The 26,556-nt window shown below is 54.1% G+C and overlaps 1 protein-coding gene across 2 annotated transcripts in view; it reads right to left on the reverse strand.

Annotated features, from left to right (window-relative positions):
• RPTOR (regulatory associated protein of MTOR complex 1) overlaps nt 1–26,556 on the reverse strand; it is an 86,263-nt gene that overhangs the window by 2,285 nt on the left and 57,422 nt on the right. Inside the window, exons 22-34 of one of the 2 annotated variants that reach the window (XM_080356491.1) lie at nt 25,780–25,883; nt 24,644–24,827; nt 23,195–23,305; nt 17,209–17,314; nt 17,018–17,132; nt 16,427–16,551; nt 15,159–15,263; nt 11,483–11,530; nt 5,904–6,010; nt 4,102–4,229; nt 3,942–4,028; nt 1,754–1,870; nt 1,121–1,250 (exon numbers count right to left, since the gene is read on the reverse strand). In XM_080356491.1, coding sequence (XP_080212617.1) covers nt 1,121–1,250; nt 1,754–1,870; nt 3,942–4,028; nt 4,102–4,229; nt 5,904–6,010; nt 11,483–11,530; nt 15,159–15,263; nt 16,427–16,551; nt 17,018–17,132; nt 17,209–17,314; nt 23,195–23,305; nt 24,644–24,827; nt 25,780–25,883 — 1,467 coding nt within the window. Of the gene's footprint in view, nt 1–1,120; nt 1,251–1,753; nt 1,871–3,941; nt 4,029–4,101; nt 4,230–5,903; nt 6,011–10,310; nt 10,657–11,482; nt 11,531–15,158; nt 15,264–16,426; nt 16,552–17,017; nt 17,133–17,208; nt 17,315–23,194; nt 23,306–24,643; nt 24,828–25,779; nt 25,884–26,556 lie in introns of those variants that run through there. The other variant, XM_080356492.1, reaches the window with a different exon arrangement.

A 26,556-nucleotide genomic window follows, 5' to 3' on the forward strand; every position in this document is an offset into this window, starting at 1 on the left:
GCGATCCCCGCACACAGACCCGCGCTGGCCAGGGCTGGTTTGCTTGTCTAAAGAGCAAAACCATTCCAATGATCGGCCGCTTCGTCCTCCACCCCCAAACTGCAGGGCGGCCAAATCAGGTGTTTGCACAGTGGTGTCTGGAGGCCGCGGGGATGCCGAGCACCCCAGTGCCACTGCCCCCAGGGACACTCGTCCCCCGCTCCCGCTGCCCCCGGGACACGCGCCCCCCGCTCCCGCTGCCCCCGGGACACGCGCCCCCCGCTCCTGCTGCCCCCGGGACACGCGCCCCCCGCTCCCGCTGCCCCCGGCGCGGCTCCTCCCGCCGCCCGGCCCTTCCCATCACATATCAAATACGCGTTCTGATCTGCAGGCTTCTAAAATAACTCCCTGTCCAAACGCCTTCTTCAACCTCCTCCTGGTTTTCCTATCCATTCACGTTGTTTTCTTAGGCTTTCAATCTCCTTTATTTATTCTCCTCTCTGGGTGAGCACAAGTCCATAATGCAGATGGGCACCTATGTCCTAATTAAGTAGCAACCAGATTCTCTCTCTAACGACCACTGCAGAGTCACCTCAGCTGTGACATACTCCGAAATTTCCTTTTCACTCTGATTCATCCTGGCCTTTATCAGCTTATGCCTCTAACCTTCGCAGTTCTCTCATGTTTCTGACGTGCAGTTTCTCTGCCGCGTTAGGTCTTACATAAGGCGGTGAAAAAGCCGCCCCGGAGCAGGAGGTGAGCCCACCGCCCCGAGGAGAGGAATAAACAGGGACAAAGTCTGGCGTGCAGGAGGTGGGAGACTGCTCCAGCTCCAGCCGAATTCCCCCAGAGCGGCGGAGCTGGGCCGCGCTGCCACCCGGAGCGCCGCGCGTACACGGGGTTCAGGTGGATCCGGCAGCACAAAGGGCTGAGCCGCTGGCCACCTGCACGTTGTCACCCAGCGGCTCTGGTGGCGCCGCCAGCGTGGGCGTCTGGGGCAGCCACGAGGACACGACCGAGGCACCTCGAGCATCCTCAGGAGCCAGGACTGGGGCCGCACCTCGCTCTGCACCTTTCCTGCTCCCAACACGCACATTAACTAAGAAACAAACCGCAAAATCCCAAAAGAGAGGATACAGACCCAGTGAGGATGGAAAGCCAGGCAGCTGATGGCTCCAACTCTCTGTCCCATAAAACCATCGTAGTATTTGATATTGTTGATCAGCTCCCCGTTCCCATTGTAGATGGCAGTGAACTGATTCATCGAGCCACTAGAGGGGAATCAAGAGAACACAGTGTCACTGGGAATGCCGTGGTGACAACAGTATTGCCGCCTGCAGGCCCCTGCTCAGCCATGTCGATGAGGCTGCCCATCAGAGCACTGGAAGGACCGAGTTCAGCGGGGCGCAGACCAGCAGGGCTGGGACCACCCTCCCCGTCACGCTGCAGGATGAGACAGGAACCAGCTGGGGCACACGCACCGAGAGCACATCCCTGTAACCCCCGGGATACGGGGCTCAGAGCCCTAAACACACACTAAGTTGGAAGAGGGATGTGACGCAGGACTGTATGACCATACAGCACCACTCCCGGTCACTGGTGTTGCACTAATGCGTGCAAGGGAGAAAACACCCGAGCTGCAAACGTAGGAAAGAAGCTGCTCTGTGTGTGGTGGGGTTAAACAAAACCAGCAAAACCCCAGGAACGGTGTCTGCACAGACAAACTGTCCGCTCTGTCCACTCCAGGGATGCAGGAGATGGAACCAGAACTCACCAAGCGAAGAGGTTGGCCTGTGGGTGAATGTCAAGGGCCGTCAGCCCTTTGACTATCTGCAGGAACTTCAGGGACTCGGGCATCCGGGGGTCGAAGAACCGCACGTCTCCGTTGACACTGCCAACACACGAGTTCCAGAGCGTGAGCGGCACCAGAGCAGGGCCCGCAGCCCACGGAACGGAGCCGCGCGCCTGTGAGCTGAGCGAGGACAGGACACGCGCCCTCGTCGCCTCCGTCAGCGCGGCCGAGTCCCCACCGATGTCCCTTGTACCTGGTACAGCCACACAACGCCACGTGCTACGCAAACCACTCTGCGCCGCCTCAGGACCGAGCCGTTATTGCTTTATCGCTCACAGCTCATCGCTAAGTGCCTTTGCTGTCATGTCATCCTCAATATACCCGGCTGCATGTCACACCCAAATTCCTTCTCCTTTTCACAGTAGGAAATTGTATTAGAAAACTCAAACCAGATGGGATCTGCTGGTCCCATCCGTTCTGCCCAGTGTCTGGACAAGGATGCACAAGGCCTCACTGCACAAAGCGCTCGCTGGAGCAGGCGTAACGAGCCCGCTAACGCGCAGGCCACCGTCAGCTCCATTAGCGACTGATCTGCAAAGAGACGGGGAAGCGACAGTGGCAGCATCCCGTCCGTCAGAATGCGGGGAGGGAGCAGCACTGCCCACGGCCCTGGGTTCTGCTGCACATCTGCTCTCCTGAACCCCTGGGAAGGGACGGGGTGACTGGGGCACAGAAAGACAAACAGAAAAGTCTCTTGTGGAAAGTAAATCCAACGACAACTAATCCGACCTTACTCCACTGCAGCAGGGGCAAGGTTTGGTACCACAACTTCTGAAGTGGTATTTGTTTCCCAAGTCCCTGATGGCCATACAAGTGCGAGTTGCACACAGAGTGAAGAACAACGACAGCATTAAGAAGCACGTTGCCTTTGCTTTCTTTACCTCTGGAATTCCTAACACTGATCAAAACACTTCTATACAGGATCACTCATATCATTATAAGTTGCAACTCCAGCTGTCACATAATTAAATTCAAGACAAATTAAATTTGATGTTGATTTAGATCCTAAAAACTAGATGGAAACATTGTTTGAGGGAGATCAAATATACAGTAAATTCATTTAAAGCTTTGAACCTTAATAAGACTCAAAATTGGTTCTGAATGATGAGGCAAGAGCCTTAAAATAGAAGTGATGTTCTGTGATGAGGGACCACATGGGAAACACATCCCAGGTGAACAACAACAGGCAACACCAAGTCAGCAACAGCTAAGCTGCCAAACCAGACATTCAGAAGGTCCAGGGAGCCCTGGGCCCGCTCAGCATCCCCAGCCCTGGTACAACCCTGGTCCAGAGACAAGTCCTGCTGAGCTTCAGAGGGCTCCAGCACAGCAGCGCAACCCTCGGGGCGCAGGCCTGACCCGCGGCTGCTGACGGAGATTACCGGAGGGAAGATTAAAAACTCTAATATGTGAGCTCGGCAAACCTGGCAGCTGCCTCGCATAATCCCCTTTCTGAAAATCTTCATACATTTTTGCTGGCCAACCCCCCACCTCGGGAATGTTCTGAATCTCAGAAAATTATGCTTTGTTTTCATTTTGTAATCAAGAAAAAGAGCCTCTTTGTGTGCAAACAGCAGCTTTGTGACAACAAATTATATTCTGCTGTTCTTTAATGGCCAAATAAGTATATGCTGCTCTCCCTCCACCGTATTTACCAGGCAGCAGAAACGGATTTATGTGCAGAAAATTGCCAGACAGCAAAGTAATCCTGCACAGCAATATGCCCAACAGATGCAACACCAACCTTTCCTCCCGCGTTCCCTCTGCAATGACCCTGCGGAGATGCCGGCAATAAAGAACAACCACAAGATTTACTGTCTCTAGCTCGGGTTCCCGGTTCACTCGATTCCTCCCTCACACGCCTCGTGATGGTGATTTCAGCAAATCCGCCTCCCTGGCGACTCTCAGGCCTCACTAACAGGCTTCCCGGCAAAGCTTCACCGCTCGTTCTGCCTCCTCTCCACCAGGCTTGGCGCGGCGGTTAATTGCTGAAGCAAACAGCAAGCTAAAGAGCTTCACTCTCTCAGGGTTTGGAACACCAGAGGCAGAATTTAGAGAGAAAAACAAACTGTTTAAGAGACACCAGCTCAAAGGGGAAAATATCTGTTACCTGACGCTCATGATGTTGCCCTCGGGGTGTTTCTGCAGGTAGGCCTTCACCACCCAGGCCGTGTGCTCCCGGTACGTCATCACCCGGCTGAGGAACAACAGAGGAACGGTTGGAAGGGCAGGAGGTGGGAAGGGGAGATGGCAGCGGGCCGGGGAGTTACCATTCGCTCAGAGCCATCCTCCGGTCGAACACGCGGATGGAGCCGTCGCCCAGCCCCGCCACAATCAGCGAGCGGTGGGAGTCGCAGGACAGGCTGGTGACGCAGCTGTCAGCGCCGGTGGGGATGTCCTGGGGACAAAGGACACAGCAACCCAGCTGGGACCAGGGCACAAAGCACACAGCAACCCAGCTGGGACCAGGGCACAAAGCACACAGCAACCCAGCTGGGACCAGGGCACAAAGCACACAGCAGCCCAGCTGGGACCAGCATGTGTGTCCAGGTCACCGCAGCCAAGGTCCGAAACTGGACGGACCTCGTGTCCTCCTGCTTTTCCTCTCCCCACCTCTCCAAACCCACCCGAGGTTTCCACCGGTCACTAGGACACGGCGGCGGGGGAGGTTTAGCATCAGCCTCTCTGGACGTGACCAGAAACGCGGGGTGGGGACCTGGGGCCGGTGGTCACTGTGTCTGAGCCACCAGTCCCACAGTTCAACCCAAAGAGCCCGGCCCAGTGGAGCAGTTCCAGCAAAACCAGCTTTTGCAAACCATTCAGCTTTACAAACCCAACGGGAGGCAAAGTCTGGTTTGGGAAGGAGGAGTTAAAACTATTCTCTACTAAGAACACCTAATTAGTTAAAAGAAAAGGCCAGGGGAGCTATTTCTCCATAAGCCATCTTTGCTGTGTAGAAGTCGTAAATGCCATTGGGATGGCAGGAGGGACAGTTTGTACTTGGAGAATAGTCATCCAAGACAAATAAACCTGCAGAAAGCAGAAACTCACACTGACATACACAGAACCACACACAAAACCAAACGGATATCTAATGCTATTTTCCCCCTTTTTACTTGCTATAAGGAAAAGAATTGCTTGGAAAAGGTCTACGCCCGTTATGAAGAAAAACATTTTCAATTAAAATGGGTAAAAACCAAGCAGCACTGAAAAAGTCGGGTGACAATGAGGAGGCACGTTTGAGCTGCATTAGGTAATTCCACAGCTCAGCGCTATTTTTGTGCACGCTCCTTTCACAGCCCCGTGGGATCCTTCGGAGCAGGACCTGTCAGCAGAGTGAGAGCGAAGCTGCTGCTGCCCCAGCGGTGGCACCGCGGGCACCGGGACCGCGGTTTGGAGCGGTGGCACCGCGGGCACCGGGACCGCGGTTTGGAGCGGTGGCACCGTGGGCACCGGGACCGCGGTTTGGAGCAGTGGCACTGGGGGCACCGGGACCGCACGGCGCTCCGTGCTGGGTTCTGCTGCTCCCGAGCCACCGAGTGAGGAAGTTTCCATCACTTGAATTTCAACACAACCAATCTTTGCAATTAAGGAATAAACAACATGCTTTTAGATACTTTCAGCGCAATCATTAATCATCACCATTTAAAAGATTTTCACCTCCTAGATTTTGCTGTTCCCTGATTTACATAGAAAAAATAATATGTGAAAGTAATTAAGATTAAGATAGGCTTAATTATCCAGCATTGCAGGGTCAAAGTGTCGCAATTAACGTTCATTCAGGGGTAATTAATTTCTAGAAGCTCTGAAAACCAGTCTTGCTCTTTCCTCCAGCATGGTGACTCCTCTCGCAGACCAGCTGCTTCTCCTTGTAATTCCTGAGAAGCGTTTATTTGATGACAATTGACATGGAGACCTGCAGCATGGAGGGGGCTGGACCCTTCTCTAAAGGAACAGGCAACAGGACGAGAGGAAACGGCCCCAGGCTGTGCCAGGGGAGCTGAGCTCGGCACTGGAACACGGGACGTGGTCCGGGAGGAGAAGGTGAGCGGGACAAACACGCAGACGTTACCTGGACTTTCATTTCCCGATCTGTGTCCCAGATGCGGATTATCCTCACGTCTCCCGATGTCATCAGGAGCCCGGTTTCTTGTTCCCAGTCAACCACCATTCCTGCTCCTGAGATAAAACACAGGCAGGACGTGCAAATTAATCTCCGCATCAGCACAGGCAGAGCTGCACTAATTACAACACCGGCTTTCACGACCCCATGCTACAGAAATTATCGTCACTAGAGGAAATTTAAAATGACACACGCACACATTCATACGTTCTACAAATGGGATCAAATCAGCTGGTCCCAGACTCGAGTCCAAACTCTGTCTTTGAGCCCTGGGCTGGCTTACGTGCTCCGCAAAGCCGGGGTCGGACGCTGCTCCGGACGGCACCGCAGCCCCAGGGACTCTGCTGAGCTACCGCGGGCTGCCGGGGAGGCTTAATAAATTATCCACCCTTTATGAGAACACCGGATTGAATGATGATTGACGTAGACAACACTGGGACATCTCACACAGCAAGACCCTCTGGGTTACCGCGGCTCCTCATCCTAACAGCAACGTGTGGCTAAAGGAGAGGTTTCTAAACATGGACTAGCAAAGCCAGTGCTGCAAGACACTGAATTAACAGCCTGGCAGGAGCACAGACAAGGAGAGGAACATTCTGCAGTACACCAGCTAAAGTACATTTACAAGAGCTTTTGCTCCTCACCTTTGAGGGCACAGACATTGCGAGGTGAAGCTTAGAAAAACATCCCATCCTGCTGGAAGAGAATTAGAAGGGATGTTCTATCCCCAAAACACTCGACACGGGCACCTGCTCAGAGACAGGCTGGCGAGGGCCTGAACTCCTGAATGGTGCCGGTACAGCGACTTCCAGAGAAGAGCAAGTGCCAGGATGGCACCGAGCTGACTGTCCTGAGCACCGAGCACACCGGCACCAGCACAAACCAGCCACTGCGACTCGGGAAACAGCTGGCGGTGAAACCCCCGATTCAGCAGGGAAAGCTCCGAGGAACAATTCTTGTGCATTTAATTAGCAGGGACTCCTCTGCACCTGCGTGCCGCCCCCGCAGCGCTGCAGCGCCGTGCCTGGAGCAGAGAGCTCCGCGCAGATTCTCTTGTGCTCTCCATGCTGCAAAGGCTGACCAAGCCCAAACCTACGGGTTTTCCAGGGAGACTATTATTCGCACATCAAAACACAAGCAAGCGCTACCCCAGGGAAGCAGCCGAGCTGCTCGTGCCTGTTCCCCTGTCCGGGCTGGGCTGTGCCGTGGGCAGCTCCATCATCCTGCCCAGTGCGGCCCAGGACGGGTCTGCAGCGCCCGGGGCTGCGGGCTCTGCTCCCGGCCACGCTCCGGCATTTCTGCTCCACACCTTGCTCTTCCAGCAGGTACAAATGTGCTTTTGTCTCAATTTACTGCAAGGAATTTAAACCTACCCTGACATGTGCTTTGTCACCAAAGGGCCACAAGCACCTTTTACCAGACCAAACACCTTTACAAGGCAGAGAGGAAACAACAGAGGCATCCTATAAACACCCCCTTTTCTTCAAAGATGATGAACTGATCTTGTTTTGCACAGATCCAGGTACAATTTTTTGCTCATCTCTTCCTAAGCACCTCATGCAAGCCGTTTCCTGGTCCTGCTGCATACCGCTGAGGAGATTACTGACGTTTATTGACAGTCCATCATCTTACCGCAGGAAATTCAGCCTCTCGGCTAAGCGGAGAGCTCGTATCTTTATCTTGAGAGTCGAACTGATTGTTCTTTCCAAGCGCCCGGCAGCTCGGAGGGCTGTGACAGCCCCGAGGCGAACGCGCAGGCTGCGATCCGGATGATAAACATCACCCAAGTGTTTCCATTTGTCACCTTGCTTAGGGCCCGTGTGACAAGACAAACCCGGCAGGCTGAGACGGATGCCGCCGTTACCGTCAATGAAGGAGTTAAGCTGACAAGGTGCTCTCAGGCAGTTTTAAAGCTCCCAATTTTGAAGACAATTGTTTTTGCTCAGTCTGATGGCAGCACGAGTCCCCAGGCTGCTGCGGTCCCAGGTGGTTTTCCGTGGAGGGGCAGAGCTGAGTGCAGTGACTGCGGGGTTTGGGTTGTCTCGGTGTGTCCATCGGGAATTCAAGCCCTGAGGATACCCAGCGATGCCACCTCAAGGGCCAGGGCAAGTTCCACCGCGGGCAGAGGCTCCCGAGGGCTCTCACTTGGTGAGATACGGTGCAGAGGTCTCCAGGAGAGAGGACGAGGTTCGGCCGCAGCGGCAGCCAGAGCCGGGGCTGGGGCTCCAAACAGCCACTGCAGCTCCTGCATTTCCTATACAGCCTGAAGAGCCCATGTAAGCGATAACCTCTGCTCTCTGGAAGAGGCAAGAGCAGCATTTTGATTATCTCATAACAAGGGATCTTCCTTTTCTTTCACCAGGCTTCCTGCTCTCCCAACAAAGCACGCAATACCACTTCTGCTGCTCCTGACCGCAGCGCGGGGAGCGGACCGGGCGGCCGCGCAACGGCACGAGCAGCACGGTGACGGAAACGCCGCAGCCGGGGTGAACTCCTGGCACCTTGCGCTGGAGACGGGTCCCACTGACACCCCGGCAAACGGGTGAAGGAACAGGGGACCCTAGGGTGCGCCTGGAAACGCTAAACCACAATTCAAAAGTGTCTGAAAGGAGAAAAGCCTTTGCACATAAATTTAGGTTGTTTCCAAGCGTGCAACAGGGCCGGCTCCCCTGCCGGTGAGATGTTCGCTCAGAGAGGACACTCGCAGTACGAGATCAGACATAAATAGCTGAACTATTTCTACATGTGAGCAAATGTTTTCATGGTGGAAACGATACAGTATTGGCTCATGTTCCTGTCAGATTCCCAGTGCTTTGGGATAAGAAGCAATCATGGGAGCTGATCCTAACTACCATTTCCTTTTTAATTAACAGCGGCCCTTCTGCAGGATGTTCCGACTGAGACTGCAGCTCACCTGCAGGGCTCTGGCTCGTGGGGTTGGCAACCGCCACGCTGCTCGGGCTCATTCTGCCAGGAAGGCACCGCGGCCACAGCCCGGGCTGCGCCACCCGCCCAGCACCATCTCCATGTCCATCCCCAGCCCCAGCCCCATCCCCATCTCCATCTCCATGTCCATCCCCAGCCCCATCTCCATCTCCATCCCCAGCCCCAGCCCCTCCTCACAGACACCTGAACAGGGGACACGGTGACACCAACACGCTGGCTGGTGCCAGCCAGCGGTGACACGCAGCAACACGCGTCTTTAACGCATCATTAGTTGAGATTGCAGTTTTCCCATAAAGAATTCTATGGAAGAGCAACACATCTTCCACCGCTCAGAAGAAGAAACTTCTCAAGGTTTGTGTTCAGCGTTTTGTCTGGTTTGGTTTTGAGTCTGTTAGCACAAGCACTTGCGGTTCCGTGCGAGGTGAGATCACACGTGAGGGAACACGCACCAACAGCCGCTCTTGGAGCTGTAACTTTCTATGGCTTGTTCCCTCCGGATTCTCCCTGAGCACCAGATATTTGTCTTGATGGGATAGCTCCTTATATAAATTCCAATAAATAACCCCAGTGCTGAAAGCAGCTGCATTTGGAGTGTCTGCACTTATTTTTATCGTGATTGGAACATGGCCAACCTGTACTCGGCATTTCAATGAAGTCGGGAATACCTACAAAGAACACAATATAAAAGCATCTTGGATTCCGACTGATGATTTTTTAATCGCGGGCTCTCCTGGCTGAGCGATGAAGCACATCCCTGCTTTAATTCCCAGGAAGCAGAGGGAGGGTTGTGTAACCTCACTCATCACTCATTTCCACAACGTTCTTTCAGAAAGTGCCGCTCTCACGCCGAGCACCGTGCACAGCGAGGCGGAAGGGTGGACGTGCCGCTGGGAACGCAATTAACAGAACACAAACCCCTGGAGCTGCAACTTCTTCAATGGTTTCATTGCCATAAAAAAATATGACCAGAAATAAGATGCTTCTCCCAGACTTCTTATTCCTAAGGGACAAAACACCAGTCCTGGGGAGATGTGGGGAGAGCCGCTCTGCTCTCCTCTCCCGCATGTTCTCCAGCACAAGCTCTGTTGGGGTCTGCTGGGTTCCTGGGCTCCGTTTGGGGGTTGCTGGGTTCCTGGGCTCCATTTGCAGGTCAGAGCCTCCCTGCCCAGGCTCCTCGCGGCTCAGGGCTCTGCAGCTCCCATGGAACGGCCCTTCTGGAAGCTGCTTTTATCCCCAAGGTGGTTCTGAGGCTTCTGTCCATGGTGTCCCCAGTGGCTGCTGGTGAGGAGCGGGCTCGGCTCCTGGGAAAAGCTCCCCCCGGAAGCCGAGGCAATGAGAACAGATCTTCTGCGGTTTAGTGACAAAACGAGCACATTTTATCTAAATATTGCTGATGTATTTTTCTGTCAAGCAAATGGCCAATCTCACACATTTTTAAAGCTTTTCACAGTAGGAGAGAAGGAATCCTTTTGCTGTGATTTTTGCCAGAAAACACTGGTGAGGGCTCTTTATTGATTCCCAGTTACTCGTGTGCTCAGGACAGCATGTGATTGCACGGCACCAGCAGTACTGATTATTGATCATTGATCCAGCACGGAGTGGTTGGTGTTCCCTTGAACTGTCCGCTTTTCTGAGCAGGGAATTCCTCGCTCACTTCAGCCTTCCCGTTTGCCAGGGGATTTTGGAGTGAAATGCGGAGCCAGGCAGCAGCTCATCAGCTTCGCTCATTTCTGTCCCAGTGCTCTGCCTCTGAACACTAATGAGAGATTTGCAAAGACCTCAAGCTACAGAGCTCTGAATCACACACCACTGCAATCACCAGCTTCTTCATCATTACAGACACACTCAGCTCTTATCAGTCAGCAAATATTCATAATTGATGAGCGACCCCGGATGAGAACGTCACCGGCAGCGCCGCGGCCGCGGGCAGAGCAGCCGTGCCCTGGCACAGCAGCCCTGCCCCGGCGCAGCAGCCGTGCCCTGGCACAGCAGCCACCTGCTCCCGAGCAGGCACCGCGCAGTGCCGGCTGCGGGGACGGAGGCTGGGGAGCTCATCCACCTTCCTGTCACGTGAAAGAACAAGATTTGTAACGTTTATTAGGCACAGCCTTGCCAAAAGTCCATGATTCTAGGCCTCCCGGTAAAGATTCGTCAGCTTCTCCTTTCCACATGCTGTTTACAGCAAAAGCGTATGACAAATAAACCCCAGCCAAACCCACATTAGCCTAGCGGTGGTTCACGTTCAGAACCTGCCAGTCAAACCCTCTTTTCTAGGGATGTTTTGGAATTTTCCTGGAAAGGAGAGACTGGTGCATCCCCAGAGTTGCTCTCCCTGCGGAGCCTCCGGGCCCAACACACAGCCGCCCCTTTGCCAGCGCTGGCTCTGCCGGCCCGGCGAGCGCGGACACACGGGGCGAGGAACGGGCAGGGAGAAGCAGCAAAGCTTCCGGGAACCACGAGGACCCAGCAGTCATTCAAACAATGCCAAAAAACAGCCAACCAACCAGCCGACCAACCCGGAGGCCGACGCGGAGCTCCTTCCCACCCGGCTGATCGTAGGTAAGAGGAAAGAGAGCACTCACCTCCCTGCTTACTTCTGTCAAGATAGATTGAAACCCTTCGGGCCAGACCTGTGAGAAGACAGGGATTAAGGGCTTGATGCTAAGCGTAAGTTGGTCAGGCAGAGCAAAAATAAACCTTAAAAAAGGATTAGAAAAAGCAACTCAAATTAAAGGCACAAACACAAAAGCGAAGCAGGAGCCCCAGGAGCAGCACACGGCTCCATCCAGAGCGCAGGCGCCGGCTGAACCGCGGCATTCCCGGGAAGCCATCAGAGGTGGCACTGGTCGTGTGTGACAGGAGTGTTCTGGCTGACAGCAGCACAGATTTGACGTTTCTTCTCGAACAAGGAGACCTTCCTCTGCGTGATCTGCTCCCTGTTCGGAAGTGACAGACAGGAATCCAAATGACGGATGGCAGCTGTACAAACCCAGCCAAGCGCAGATCGCGCGGCCTCTGCCCGGCAGGTCTGGGCTCCGCGCAGCGAGTGCTGCGGTCCGGGGCTCCTCTGCCCCACACCGACAGCACCCATAGCGCAAACTGTCCACGGGTGCTCATTGGAACACGGGAAGTCAGCCTCCGACAGACTCGTTTCCAGCTGCTGTGAATCCCCGGGCAGAAAGAGAGGACGGCAGCACACGGGGTAGCGAAAGGCCCCTTGGGCGACCCTGGAAAATCCTGTCCAAGGAGCTGCAGGTGTTCCGGAGAGGGCTGGCTGAGCCCCACGGTGCTTTGGGAGCGATGCGCTGGTTCTCCTGGGCTGGTTACACTCCTGCATTTTCCCCAGTTCCAGAACTGTGCTGCTTTCCAGGGCAGAGCCACTCTGACCAGGGGTTGTGGCTTGTTTGGCACAAAGAAACAACACAGAGCACGGCAGATCCGTTCAGAAGCACGAGTGTGGCCACTGGGTACCAGAGCCAGCCCGAGATCCACGCGGCCCGGCCCCGCAAACCCAGCGCTCCAACCCGGCTGCGGTGCGGACACGGGCGATGGTCCCTGTGGACCCTGCCAGCTCACACCGCACCCCCCGCACCCCCTGGGCCATTAACCGCCGGCGTTTTGCCTTTTCCCATCCCGCTCCATCTCTCATGTTGGGGACTACCAGTTCCTGCCTTATACTAGAGCCCCTGGTACCGATGGTTCTTTAAACACCCCGATTTTGACTGAAAGACACATTGTGAGTGCAGATCTAAACAAGATCAAAATCAACAGATCTCACACTGGAAAAAAGAGGAGGCCCATAGGGTAGTTTGCCAGTGTTTGAATTCAGATTCACATACCCTGAGCCTCAAGTCAGCACGATGAACGGGCCGAAGCTGCTCCTGCGCGGGCGCATCCCCGCACGGGTGTTCACTAACCCAGCTCTGGCAGCTCGTTTCTCCTCTCGGGCTGCACAACACACACGAGTCCATCCCGCAGCGTGAGCTGGAGTTCTGTCCTCGCTCTGCTCTGCTCTGCTCTGCTCGCCCTCCCAGGCAGCCCCCGAGCGGCTCCTTGTTGACCTCCCATTGCTCTGACAGCCTAGGGATGCTCTTCAAGCTTCCAAAGGACGTAGTCAGGTACCGCATATTCCTCTCTCCTTTGATAAGCAGGAAAACTGCCTAGAAAAGTCAGTATTCTGGTTGCTGTCCAGGAGACTACTGAATTCAGAGTTTAGTGTGACATGGCGGAAACGGGTGGGAGAGAAGAGGAGGAAATCAATAGCAGGATCCAGCAAACTCCAGCGAAACTCCTGAGCTCTGCAGCTTCACGATGCATCTTCAGTTTAATGAGCCAGCGCTGGACCACAACTCTAGTCCTGGCAGCAAGAGAGACGGTTCACGAGCGCCTCATCTCCAGGGGGACCTGATCCACATAGCTCTTTTGAAGTGACTACATTTATTTCTCTCTCCACAAAGGAATCTGTCTTTTTCTTTTTCTGAAGCTAATTCTATTGCTCCAAGGGTGGAAGGCAAAGAAAACAGGACTCAGACTTCCTAAGGGCATAAGCGAAAGGGCAAAAAACCATAATATTAAAGGGAACAGACTGAAAAGTTTCAGCACTCGTGTTCTGACAAGTGTAACCATTCAGCTGTTTCAGCTCTTGCCTCAGCTCTTGGCCTGTTCTGCAGTGTCGAACACTGACGCTAGCGATCTCCGCTGCATACGGGCCTGTGCAGAGCCAGGCACGGCCAGCACGCGCTGTGCCTGGGGAAGGTGCCCGTGGAATGGTGGAAAGAGCCTGGGCGCTGCCAGCGTCCTCCCCAGCCACGCTGGCGATGCAGCCGGAGCCGGTGGCCACTTGTCCGTCACCAGCACCAAGGAAGCCGGATCCCGAATCCGGGGATGGTGAACATCAACCAGCACCCTCCAGGAAAGCTGGTGTTGACGAGAAAGAAATGCAGACCAACCGAATGAGGCTGCGAAGGGCACCTTGAGACAACGACTGGGCACTTTCCGCCTCAGGAGCCCCAGGCCTTTCACCACGGCGCGTGTTCCCGCTGTTCTCCTCCTGCTTTTACTGACAGCTCTGCAAAGGGCTGGTCCTGACCACGGCAATGTTCACAGTATGCTGCAAACTTCCAGCAGCTTATAATCAGTTTTGTGCCCATGCCGCAGCGAGGCACCGAGCCTGAAGCCACCTCAAACACGGGTCCTTTTCCTAAAACACCAGAGATGAACCAGGAGGCGTTGAGGGAAACATAACAGATGTGAGCTCAACAAGGCAGCACCGGTGAAATCCAATGAATAGCTAAAAGAGCTGTGTCAGGCTCCTGTGATGAACCGCCCGGCTCCGAAATGAGAACTGTCAGATCTTAAGGTCACGGTGAATGATGACGGTCGTCTCGTCTGACCTGCGCTGCGAGCGCCGGGAGCCTCGCCCAGCAGCTCCCACAGCAATGCCACCAGTGCTGATTGAACCACCGCGCCACAGACGATCCTGCAGCCTTGATTAAAAATATTCAAGTGACAGAGAACCTCCATTACACCACGAGGACATTACCAGGCCTTGGAAGGATGAAATGTCCACCTCCTCTAATGTCCTCAACCAGGCTCCAGGGTCACTCCGACCGCTCCGGTTCCGCGCTGTGTGGCTGGATGCCAGCGCTCCTTCTCACAGCTCTCTCTATCCAGCTTTTCTAATATCCCAGGCAGGTCAGTCTCTAACTGTGCTCTCCTTCTGCATGCGTCAGATTTAGATCGCGTATTCTCTTGCCACCTCCTGACCCACAATAAACAGCGAAGAATAATTGCCCATATTCGAGCTGAGTCTACAGGAGGTCCCAGGAGCACCATGCAAAGCTGTGCAGAGCCCGTGCAGCCCCTCCGAAGGAAAGAGGCAATGCAGAGCCCTGGCCCGGCGAAGGGAAGAAGGGGCCAGCAGGGCCGGGCAGTGCGCAGTGCACCCGTGTTCTGCAGCTCTCTGCCGGAGCATGGGCGAGAGGAGCGTTGGGTGGGGAGCCTGCAATGACAAGGACTCTGTGCCCTCCGTTCCCAGCGAGAACCGGCTCTGGGTGCTCTGCAGTGTGCGAGGCTGCTCTTGGGCTTTTGTTGCTTTGTTTGGTGAGAACTGGAAAAGGAATTTCTCACCAAGGCCATTCCAGAAGGAACTGTGGAACAAGGGTTTTACTGATGGCCGAGGTTGAGAAACCCATTTTACTCTCCCCATCACGAGTTATTTTCACAAGCGCCCACCCCTGCGGCGCAGCGGGGACCCACCTCGCGTGGTCGGCAGCATGTCCGACAACCCCTGCCAGGCCGTCACCATCTCCGGGTTCTTCTCCAGGTCTGCAAAGTTCTTCCACACTCTGATGGCACCATCGTCTTGGGGAGCACAGAAAGAGAGAACACAACGCAATGTCACTGCTGCTGGACTTGTGCACAACCGAGGGGAAGAGAAGCAGGACCGTACTCATACAAACTCCAAAACTGAGAGTGTCACCTGAACTTAAGCCTTTTTATTAGAGTTGTTTTTCCTCTCTAATCTTACCTCCATAAAAACTAAAGCATTGTTCTACTGGGAACTGTTTGCAAGAGCTTTTCTCCTTCCCTTGAATAACACCTGACATTAGATGTCGCTCCACTTCTTCTACTCATTCATTTTCCCTGGGATTCGTCTCTGTCCTCCTTGCTGTTGGTGCCAAGAGCCACAAAAGTACCCTACTAAATACAAAATACAACCCCGCAGAAGCAGCTGAATCAAAGCCCAGCCTATCAGCAGCAAATCTTTCAAGAACATCCTGTATTTTTTCAATTTGTTCCCCATCTGTGGAACTTTTGTGCTAAGAATCAATACACTGAAAGGAAAATGTCCTGAAGGCCCTCTCAGCTCCTCTCCCACCTCTCTTAATTATACCCAACCTGTACATTTCAGCACCAAGTTTGAAAAGCTGTTGAAAACACTCAGACTGACAGGTTTAGAATGGTTCCTTGGGAGAGAAGCAGATCTTGCTCACAGCTTTACAAACCGATGAATGGGAAAGAGCTCTTCATGCTACATGATGCAAAGGGCATTCTAGAGAACTGCTGCCCTGGACGAGACACACGGGCTGGAGAGAAACTCCCAAGTGTGCGAGGAGCTCGGGCTCAGGTGAGCCCTGCCCGCTCCAGATTCCCGGAGAAGCAACAGAACCTGCTCTCTTCTCCTTTGTTTGCAGCACAATGGCCTTTTCAGCTCTGGACAGGTATTGTACGGAGGAGGTTACCGTGAACTTGCAACGACAGATAACAATTCAGAACGATGTAACAGAGCTGTGACTGGAAATAGTTTCATGAGTGTTTGATTTGTCAGTCATATGAAAACCTTTGCAGCACTTACTTAAGCAGTTAAGATATTTCGGTACTGCCAGAAACAAGTCTCAGCTTTGACGTGGCGACGTCCCCAGGCTGGGCACAGGGCAGGGACAGCGCAGGCGGGCAGCGCCGGGGCCCAGCACCGCTGCACGGGCTGCAATCCTGTCAGAGGAGGGGGAACGTCCGCTCCGTACCTGTGGCGGTGAGCAGCAAGGAGCAGTCCTGCCCGTTCAGGTACTCCATCGCCGTGATCCTGGTGTACCGAGGGTTCCCGTTGTGGAAATAGTCCAGCTTTTCCCCTTTCTCCCAGTCCCAAAAACTGCGGGAGGAAAAAATACCATGTCAGTCCCTGGTTCTCTGCGCAAGCTATGAAAGAGATCTACACATCACAGTGAAAGGAAAAATTATATACACTGGATACCAATTCAATTTGTTTTCCTCCTTTGGTACTCAGCATCATTTTATTAATAAAGTACGTCAACCTTGTGCAGAAGAAATAGGATAAAAGCCCAATCGTAAGTCGCTGTTAGAAATGTCAGGATGCGCTTGCAGCCCTCGGATCCAGCACCTCCCGCAGGAAAGGCCTCGGTGCAGCGCTCAGAGCTGCGGCCCTGGGCTCGGGCTCTGCCCCCACCCCTGACACAGGGCAGGACCGAGGGCGGCGGAGGGAGCGGGGAAAGGAACAAAGTACTGCAGCGCTGCCCCGCGACGGTGCTTGTGCTCTGAGGGGTCACCCTGAACCTCCCCGCACGTGCTGCACGTCGGGGACCCACGCAGACCCTCACCAGATGCTGTCCTTGTCGGCCACGGCTATGCAGGGCGTGAACGGGTGGAACTTCACCACGGAGGGGACGCCCGGGTTCCTGTTGAGGAAGATCTGATCATCCAGCCGGGAAATACCTGCGGGTGTTGGACAGGTGAGCGTCCTGCCCGGGCGCGGGGCCGCGCAGCTGCCGGGGGCGCGAGGGCCGCTCACCCTTCTGGATGATCTTCTGCGCTTGCTTCCTGACGCGGGCGTTGCGCAGGAACCGCCACTCTCTCTCCTTGCGGATCTGGCTCTCCAGGTCGTGCTCTTCTGGGATCTGTCAGGTATCAACATATGCACAACACGCAACAACAGTAACTGTCAAAAGTCCAGAATTACCCTTGCGACACACACTCTCACACACACACACACATCAGGATGAGCTATAAATTCTTTAGTAAATGGAGGAGCTCATGGGACCTTATATTATTAAATACTTGAGCATCTTTCTGACCTAAATCTTCCCCATCATCTGTAATCTCTGCCTCTTTCCTTTTGCTGTCCCATATTTTGTTTTAGCCACCGGCATTTCTCTGAAGCGATGGACACGGGGTTTCTGAAGAGCTGTGCACGTCCAGCTCCCCCGTCGCTGTTCCTCACGGGCCGGGTGAGGAACCCGCTCCTGCTGCAGCCCCTCACCGCAGCTCCTGCCCCCCGGCGACACGAGTCCGACTTCTGTGCAATACAGATTACTCTGCTTAGCACTTTTCAGCTGAAAAGCTTCACGTAGTAATCCCAAGATTAAAGACAGAACACAGCTTTGGTACAGACACAAAGCTCAGAACACATTAAAACCTTTCTTTTGTTGCTAATAGATGACTGCAGGCCAAAAAAGGCATTACTTTACTTTCAGGTCCCTGAGATGCTCGAGTTACCAACACATTTCCCAGTAACAGCAGCCGTTTCAGTTTCCTGTCCCAGAACTGGCTGCCAGAAACGATGCTCCCGTGTCACGGTGGTTTGGTTACCAACCTCACCCGAAACCGGAGGGAGGCCCTGGAGCAGCCGCAGCCGCTCCGATCTGCTTTAGTGTGTTTATTCCCAGCCCACAGCCGCAGGTTCCGGCATCAGACCCCGGCTGCAAACCCGGTGGGTCGGGGTCGCTCCAGCTCCTGCCGACCGAGTCGCCAGCGTGCAGGGCAGAGAACGAACTCACAGCTCTCACCCCAAACCACTCCAGGACTTACGTATGACGTGTCTTCTACTTAACACTTAACAAATTATCTGAGACTAGTAACGCTGCTCTAGAAACGCCCCTGGGATCAAGGGAGGGGCTGCGCTCCAGGACTCTCATCTGGCTGCTCCAGCGAGGAAACGATGGCTGTTCCAAGGTGAAAGATAAAAGACAAAGTCCTTTTGCTCCCTCCTCATTCCCCACAAACACTTTTTCCTTGAGGAAGAAAGTACTTAATTCACATACTGTCTCCAAAACGCACCGTACCTGGGAAAACAACGATTACTGAGCTGAACTTCCGCTCCTTTAAAATAAATAAAAATAAGAAAGCCAACCCTCCACCTTTCCTCCGGGCAAAAAAAGCAGCACTACTATTTCAATTTCTCAAGAATACAACGTCTATTAGAAAGGCAATGACAAATGACCAATAACGTAAGGCAATAAACAAACCTAAGATAAAATACATCAAAGGAGGTTTGAGAGCGGAGAGACGACACCTACACCTTAAGGATAATGCACCTGCTCTGGGAATAAATTACAGACAGACCTAAAAGGCCAAGGGCAGAGAAGGGACTGGATGGGCACCCGGTGCAAGGGGCTGTAGCACGGAATACTCTGACCAGAGGGAGACCACGGGGCTGGTGTGTCCTGCGTGTCCTGCGTGTCCTGTGTGTCCTGTGTGCCACCTGCAACGGGAGGGCAGGCGGCAACGGGGGCAGAGCAAGAAACCAAGAGCGAGAGATGGGCAGTGCCGGCTCCAGAAACCAAGAGCGAGAGATGGGCAGTGCCGGCTCCAGAAACCAAGAGTGAGGGATGGGCAGTGCCGGCTCCAGAAACCAAGAGTGAGGGATGGGCAGTGCCGGCTCCAGAAACCAAGAGTGAGGGATGGGCAGTGCTGGCTCCAGAAACCAAGAGTGAGGGATGGGCAGCGCCGGCTCCAGAAACCAAGAGTGAGGGATGGGCAGCGCCAGCTCCAGAAACCAAGACAGAACTATGGGCAGCACCAGCTCCAGCTTCCCGTGTGCTCTGGGGCGGCCTCTGCTTCCACAGTCACGCGTTCATCGTCTTCATCTTCCTCCTTGCCCTCTGAATATGTGAAGAAAAGGCAGTCCCGGGCGCTGGCCGGAGGACGGCCGTGCTGAAGGGTGACATCCGTGTATCGTTTCCTGATGCAAATCCAGCTCCTTGCAGCAGAACGCTAAGGGCATATGTTGAAGTCTTGGCTCTGGTACAGCTGACTCAACCAACCGCGCTCCCGGTGCCAAGGGCTCTGCAGACGGGGATGTCATCGCCTTGGAACCCAGGCGGGAAGCTCCTGCGAAGATGCTTCCGCCAGGATCTGCGTGTGTCCGATCGCTTCCCCGGGGCCAGCTGGGATCACAGCTGAAAACGCCCAAAATATCCTCGCTGAGCACCAGGTACTTTCTCGAGGGCTCCACTGCGGGTCCAGGCGCTGGGCTCACCAGTCCCCGGGTTATTGTTCTGATCGAAGCTGGTTGGGATTTAGTGAACAGGGAAGTTAAAAAGAGAAAGTAATGGGGCCTGAGCCTGTAGAGAAGGAAACCTGCAGGATTCTGCAATACTGTGGGAGGGCCACGGAGCTTTGAGAGAAGAAAAACGGCAAGAATAATGCAGAACAATCCCTGTGGGTCCTTCCAAAGTGTTAGCAGAGAGTAAACATCGATTCCCTTAATGAAATAAACTCTGTTGAGCTCAACTTACCCTTAAAAAGTGTTGCAAATAACTGTAACCTAGCAGAGATGCTCTGTACTAGTTAGGTATGACACAGGCAATTAGTGTACTTTGGCTAAACAGGCCGGGTTTTGACAAGACAGCAGAACGCCCCAGTCGCAGATCCCGGTGTCCCCTGGTCGCGGCCAGCGCAGCCATCGCGGAGCGCTCGCGGCCCCACCAGGACTGCCAGCTGCGCCGAGTGGCGCTGAACTGCAGGCAGCGGTTCAGCAGGAAGGGCTTTCTGCTGTAATTCTCGGCGCCCAGGACGCTCGGCAGCCCCTGCGTGTCCTGGCACAGCCCACGCTGCTCCCCGGCAGTGGGGACGGGTTCCAACACCCAGCGCAGCTCCCGCAGCAGCCGTTGGCCACCAGAGCTCGTGGGAAGAGGAAAGGACGTTTGAGAGCTCAGAGCCGGGGCAGGTATCTGTTTTTCCTGGCAGAGTGAGAATTCACTATGCGGTGGTTTTTTCCTCCGTTCATTTGATTAGATAATCAATAAATCAAATTTGGTATGATGGCTTGAAACTGAGCCAGTGATTTACGCTGGAAATTAATCCCTCAATCTTCCCAGTGAAAGCATTCTCAGAGCATGGGCTGTGAAGCAAAACTAAATTCATAAATTAAATATGACTAAGATGCACTCACAGTCATTTTATGTTTATTCATTACAGGAACAGTTGTCTTGTCTTTCCCTGTTTATGATGGTGGGCAGCATCTCCAAATGAAGTATTGGAATTAAACATCAATGTATCTTTTCCCCCAGTTCTCAGCAGACTCCACTCCGCCTGCTCCGCGGGGCTGCGGCTCCCGCAGGCAGGGCCGCCTGCTCCTCGCTGCTGCGGAGCAGCGACTGCAGGAGCGGCGCATCCTGCAGCAGCTCAGCCAGCACGCGGGTCCTGGACGGCCAGTCCTGCCCGGTTACACAACAGCGACCGAGCAACGGCAGAGCCCGGCCGGCACACACACCTCCGCTCTCACCACCACACACAATTCCTGCCGGCGCAGCACCGCATGCACGTTTTTCTGCAGAAATCCTCTACGTGGCCTTTTAAAGCTGCTGTACAGACATAATGGGGAAATCAATTCTCTTCCTCGTTTTAGTACAAAACACAGTTTTGCTTTGCTCAATTTTTACCTAAAACGTTGCTGTTGAGGACAGTCTGTCCTCAGGAAACTTGAGCCCAGCCAGTGAGTATTTCCAAACAAGAACACTCAGGACACTACGAAAAGCACCACGGGTGTCACAGGCAGTCACAGGCGGTCACACGCTGCCAGCAGCTGTGCCTGGGGGCGCTGCAGACGGGTCCTGCACACGCGGTGTCTGTGGGGCTGCAGATGGTTCCTGCACACACTGTGTCTGTGGGGCAGCACACGCGGTGTCCGTGGGGCTGCAGATGGTTACTGCACATGCTGAGTCTGTGGGGCTGCAGATGGTTCCTGCACATGCACTGTCTGTGGGGGCTGCACACACTATGTCTGTGGGGCAGCACACCCGGTGTCTGTGGGGCAGCACACGCGGTGTCTGTGGGGCTGCAGCAGCTTCATCCTCACCATGAGTCGCCCCCACCCTGGGGCTCGCGGCGGTGCAGGGGAGCCCCAGGGTCCATGACTCCCCCTCCCTGGTCTCTATGGATTAGTACGGGAATGCTCCACATTTTTTCTTTCCTCTCCTTAAGTAATTTTCTCTGGTTTATGCACATGAAGTACTGAACACCCCCCCAGAACTCCCCATCCACCCCCGGAAATGCCTTCGCCCGGCTGTCTACTGTGATTTATTTGATTAATAAAGACACCCCTCTTCCCCGGGAGCAGCTTTCCTTAGAAAGCAGACAAATGTTTTTAATAAGAACTAAGTGAGGGAACAGCACCCTGCTCCTCCTGTTGTACTCGCTCCTGCACTTGAATCAAGACACCAAAACTCATCTTGGTGAGAGAAAAGCCTGGTTTAAAGCTTGAGCAAGCAACCAAGCCCCACAGGCCCAATGCCCATCCTAATGAGTTATTCTGCTAATGATATGGAGGAAAGTGAATGTCACCGCAGCTGAGGAGGTGTCAGCAATGGCTTCACCTCTGGATTTTCTGTGGGAACCAAAGCTACACAGAACGGGCTGCCATGGAACACTTTCTGTGATGTCCTTAAACGTGGGGACAACTACCTCACCTCACCATCCAACAGTTTAACGGGCCTAAGGAGCGGAAGGGGAGGTGACGGATGGCTCAGCGGCAACTTTTGGACGAGACAGCAGATAAAACGTACAGTTTTGTCATTGGTCGGGCAATGGCATTAATACAGACTGCGTTATTATTCACAGAAATCGCAACACTGCCAAGAAATTAAGCTGAAAGTTCTGTTACAGCTTGGCTGCCTGACTCCCAAGGTGCCTTTTCGTGTGTGCTTATAATAAGGTGAGATTTACTGCTTGTTTTTATTTCATACTCAAAACTGAAACCTGATCTTTGGCTAAAAGATTCTGGGAATTGAAGAGTTTCTGCTTCCAGCCACTGCCAATCTCTGCCCATCTCCGGAGAGCTCTGCTTTGGTTTTTCCTAGAACAAGGCTTCAGTCTGGCTCTCGCTTCACATAAAGCCAACTGAGTTACCAGAACACGCTCACTGCTAAAGCCATCCCAGTGGAGATCCACCATTACCGCCCTCCTTCTTCGCCATAATAGAACTTCTGCTTCCTAAACTTTAAAAACCAACGACGATGCTTCCAAAGGTTCCCTCAGGCGCCCGTGCAGATCCCAGTCACTGCCACTTGTTCCTGTTCCAGTTAAAGGTGGCTACATGGGGCGCCCGAACACGCAGCGCGGCCCACGCTGGAGGACAGAGCCAAGCGGACTCCACCCTCGCTCCCAGACAAGCACAACATTCACAACGAAACAACCCTGCAATGCAACCTGCAAACGTGCAAAACTGGTGGGTGCAGATCAACTCCAGACCTCTCCTCATTTTCACAGTGTTTCTCGATCACACCCCACGGGGCGCAGGGCTGTTGCTCTGGGCTCTTTCCCTACTGACACTCCACTGTCACCAACTCTCCTGCTCCCCCTGATTTTCCTCCTTCTGACTTCACAGCACAGCGGTTGTGCAGCTCCGCAGAGCAGCATGATGGAAACAACTCCATTCGTTTCCCTTCCCAGACTGAAGGAAAAAGAGCGGGGAAAGGCACGGGGCTGCGCTCGGGGCACCGGCGCGTCAGGAGCTGCAGCACCCGATGGGAGAGCACGCAGAGACACCCGCGTGTTACCTTCATGACCGGCTGAGCAAAATACTTGGCACTCCATTCACAGAACCCCGTCTGCACTGTGGCCGAAATGAAACTCTTGTGTCCAACGGCATCATCGGCGTCATCTGCGGTCTGTCCAGAAAGAGAAGAGGGTGTTAACTCACGTCCCCTCCCATTCACACGGACAAGATGCAAACACAGAAGTACCAGCTTGCCTTCGGCACATCCCCGGGCACAGAAAAGCTCAATCACAGTGCCAGGGATGTGAAACCTTTACATCCAGCTTTAAGATCACTGTCCTTGCATCAACTCATTTGAAATGCGCAGTTCCCCCATGGGCACAGCGCAGACATCACCGCGCTGCGCGTGAGTCAGGGCTGAAGCGTCAGTCCCAGGATGAGTCTCCTCATGGTCTCCCGGGCACCTGGCAGGAGAAACAGCGGAGCAGCGAAGATGATCGAGGACAAGGCGCGGCCGGGCACAGCTCCGTGCCAGGGGCATGCGTGGACGGGGTATCTGTGACGAGGCTCAGGACGTCCAGAAAACGGGCAGACTGCTCCATTCAACCAGGTTTGCTCTGCTTTTTCAGAAACATGACCCAGGCCGGCGCTGCCATCCCCACGAGAAGTGCGGGTGTTCCTGCTATGGCTTTAACACTTCGGCTGTTGTGGTTTGGTTATTTTCTTTGTAACCTGTTGTGACTCGTCTGCAGTGACATTCAGGAGCACTCGCTTGTGCCAGCCCTGCCCCACTGCTCCCCCAGCCCCACACCGGCCCCTCACGCTTCTGCAAATGGAAAATGCTCGGTATCTGATGACTGGCTTCAGAATGCTAAAATGTATGCAAATCTTTTGTTGGCTTCATGCTGAAAAGAGGAGGCACTGCTGCTCCCCCCAGGGGTCCTGCAGCTCTTAACTGATGAACGTGCTTCCAGCAGCGAGACCCATAACGAGCTCTGGTCCCCCCGGGAACAGCCTGGGCTCGCGTCCCCCGTGTGCGCAGCGCAGAGGGGACAGTGGGAGCGGGTACGGGCTGCCGGAAGGGTGAACATTCTGGCGCAGAGGCACCTACCAGTCTCTTGAGCAAAATGCCGGTTTGTAAGCTAAAGGAAGAGGAATCTGCCCCTTTTCCCCCTCAGTCCCTGCTCTGCTGAGGTTGGAGAAAAAGCATCTGAGGGTCACAGATCTGACTCCGTGTTATCACTCAGGCAGACAAATGTTTATGAAAGGATGAACAATCAACTCTGATTAAACACTTCTTAGTAGTAGAAGTGAAAAATGCCCCATCCAAAGCTATAAAACAAAACTTATCCTGAAGAAAAAAATTAATCAATTTTTAATTTTACCAGCTAGAGGAAGCCAACTGGAGTTAACAGCAGCCAGAAGCAAACCAGAGAGAACGCAGAAATAAACCACACAGAACAGAATGTGTAACAAAACCCAGTCAGATCTGAAGGGAAAGTCTCGTTACCTGTTCCGGCCCTTTGTCAAACATCTTCCTGGTCCTGGGGAACTGGTGGGAGTGGGGGGTGTACTGGACGCCCACGCCGCCCGCGTTGGCCGGCCGCACCGCCGCCATGTCCCGGCTGACCGGCTGCTTGCTCACGTCGTTTGTCAGGCTGGAGCTGCTTGTACTGGTGGTTGGAGGGGACCCTCTGGAGATCGGAAAAGAGGGGAAGGGTTTAGGTATCGCTGGAGATGAGGCTCTCGCATGTGAATTATGGTGCTCTTATTTTGTTCCTTTCTTATAACACTCACACTTCACTGCTGTGCTTCCTCTGCTAAAACAAACGAATACAATCGCCCATCCCTCCAAAAGATGTACAAAGCCCCAAGAGAGAGTGACTCCTGACTGCATCAACGCCAGATTCAGGATAAGAAAACTCACATTTTGGGAACTCACATGCCCAAGACACCCACGGCCACAGGTCACGGTGTCCGACCTGTGGCACACGGACCAGCCACGGCGTTTCAGTGGGGACTGCAAGTCCTGCCAGCCCACACAAAACCATTTTCATTTACATGTATACTGAGGTTTATCTTATTGCACAGTTACATTATACTATCGGAAAACATTAAAACAGCATCACTGTGCAGTTCCGGGCCCTCCGCTCCAGCCCTGACCCTTTACTGGTGCACACTGATGACGGGACCGCTGGATCCATGTGGTGTTTGCTCTTGGAGAGCAGGTTTTGGGAAATTATCCAATTTTCAAATCCTAGCTTCGCCCACACCATTATCTCAGCTTCCCTGCAGTTCAGGCATCGCTTGTGGGTCACCAGGTAACCCTGGCTTCTAGCAGCTGAAACGCAGATCAGACTTGACCGGGCAATCTGCGTAGCACACAGAGCATCAGTACAGCAGCAACATGGAGCTCTGCCTTTCAACTCATCTTTAGATAATTAGTGTGGCTTGTTACTCTTTGTCTTAAGAAGAATCACAGGAAGAATCTCCAGACCTTTCCCCAGAGCTTTTGCTTCCAAACACCCTACCAGAGCTACACCGCGGAGCTACCGAGACGGTGGCGCGTTCAGCCGCCGGTGCCGGCGCCGGGGGAGCGGGAGCCCCCAGCCCCGGGCACAGGAGCCGGCAGCGGCCGGAGCTCACCCGACTTGGTGGATGTGCATGCCCTTGTTGGTGGGGCTGGCAGGGGCCGACTGGGTCAGCGAGGACGTGTCGAGGATGCGCTGGGGACGGGCGTTCACCGTGGCCTGGAGAGAAAACACAGCGGAGTCCTGAACAGCGAAGAGCGCAACGCACCAGCCGCCGCTGGTTATTATCCAATACAAACCCACACCTGGGGTTAAATGAGCTTAAGCGCTCTGTTAGTGTGTGTGGGTGTTTAAAAATGTGTATGAAAAAAAGCCCCTGTGTAGTTCCCAGCACGAAAGATGATTTTGCTACTTTTTCAGTCAGCAAACACTCACCGGAAAGTGCCCTTTGGGTACTCAGAGGCTCTGGCTGCCCAGAGCCTTCGCCCTGTGTTCTGAGCGCAGCGAGCACGGTGCCGTGGGGCAGAGCTCTGCTGGGCACCGTGGGGCAGGGCTCTGCTGGGCACCGTGGGGCAGGGCTCTGCTGGGCACCGTGGGGCAGGGCTCTGCTGGGCACCGTGGGGCAGGGCTCTGCTGGGGTCCCCTGCCCGGGGTTTGCTGCTCTGCCCCCCAAGTCACCTCTTTTCAAGAGGGGAGACGGTAACTCATAATTTTGCAAATTGACTCCAGGTTAACAAACCAAGAGCACGGTGTTGGAATTACTTGCTCGTGCACGGAAAAGCCTGTACTGAGGAGTGATGTGGGGAACAACTCCTGGGGTAATCCAGCCTCAACCTGCCATTAAAAGCAGCTGGACAAAGCAACCTGGCAGGAAGGAAAACTTCCTTAATGA

Source organism: Nesoenas mayeri, assembly GCF_963082525.1.
Source record: "Nesoenas mayeri genome assembly, chromosome: 19".
NCBI lineage: Eukaryota > Metazoa > Chordata > Aves > Columbiformes > Columbidae > Nesoenas > Nesoenas mayeri.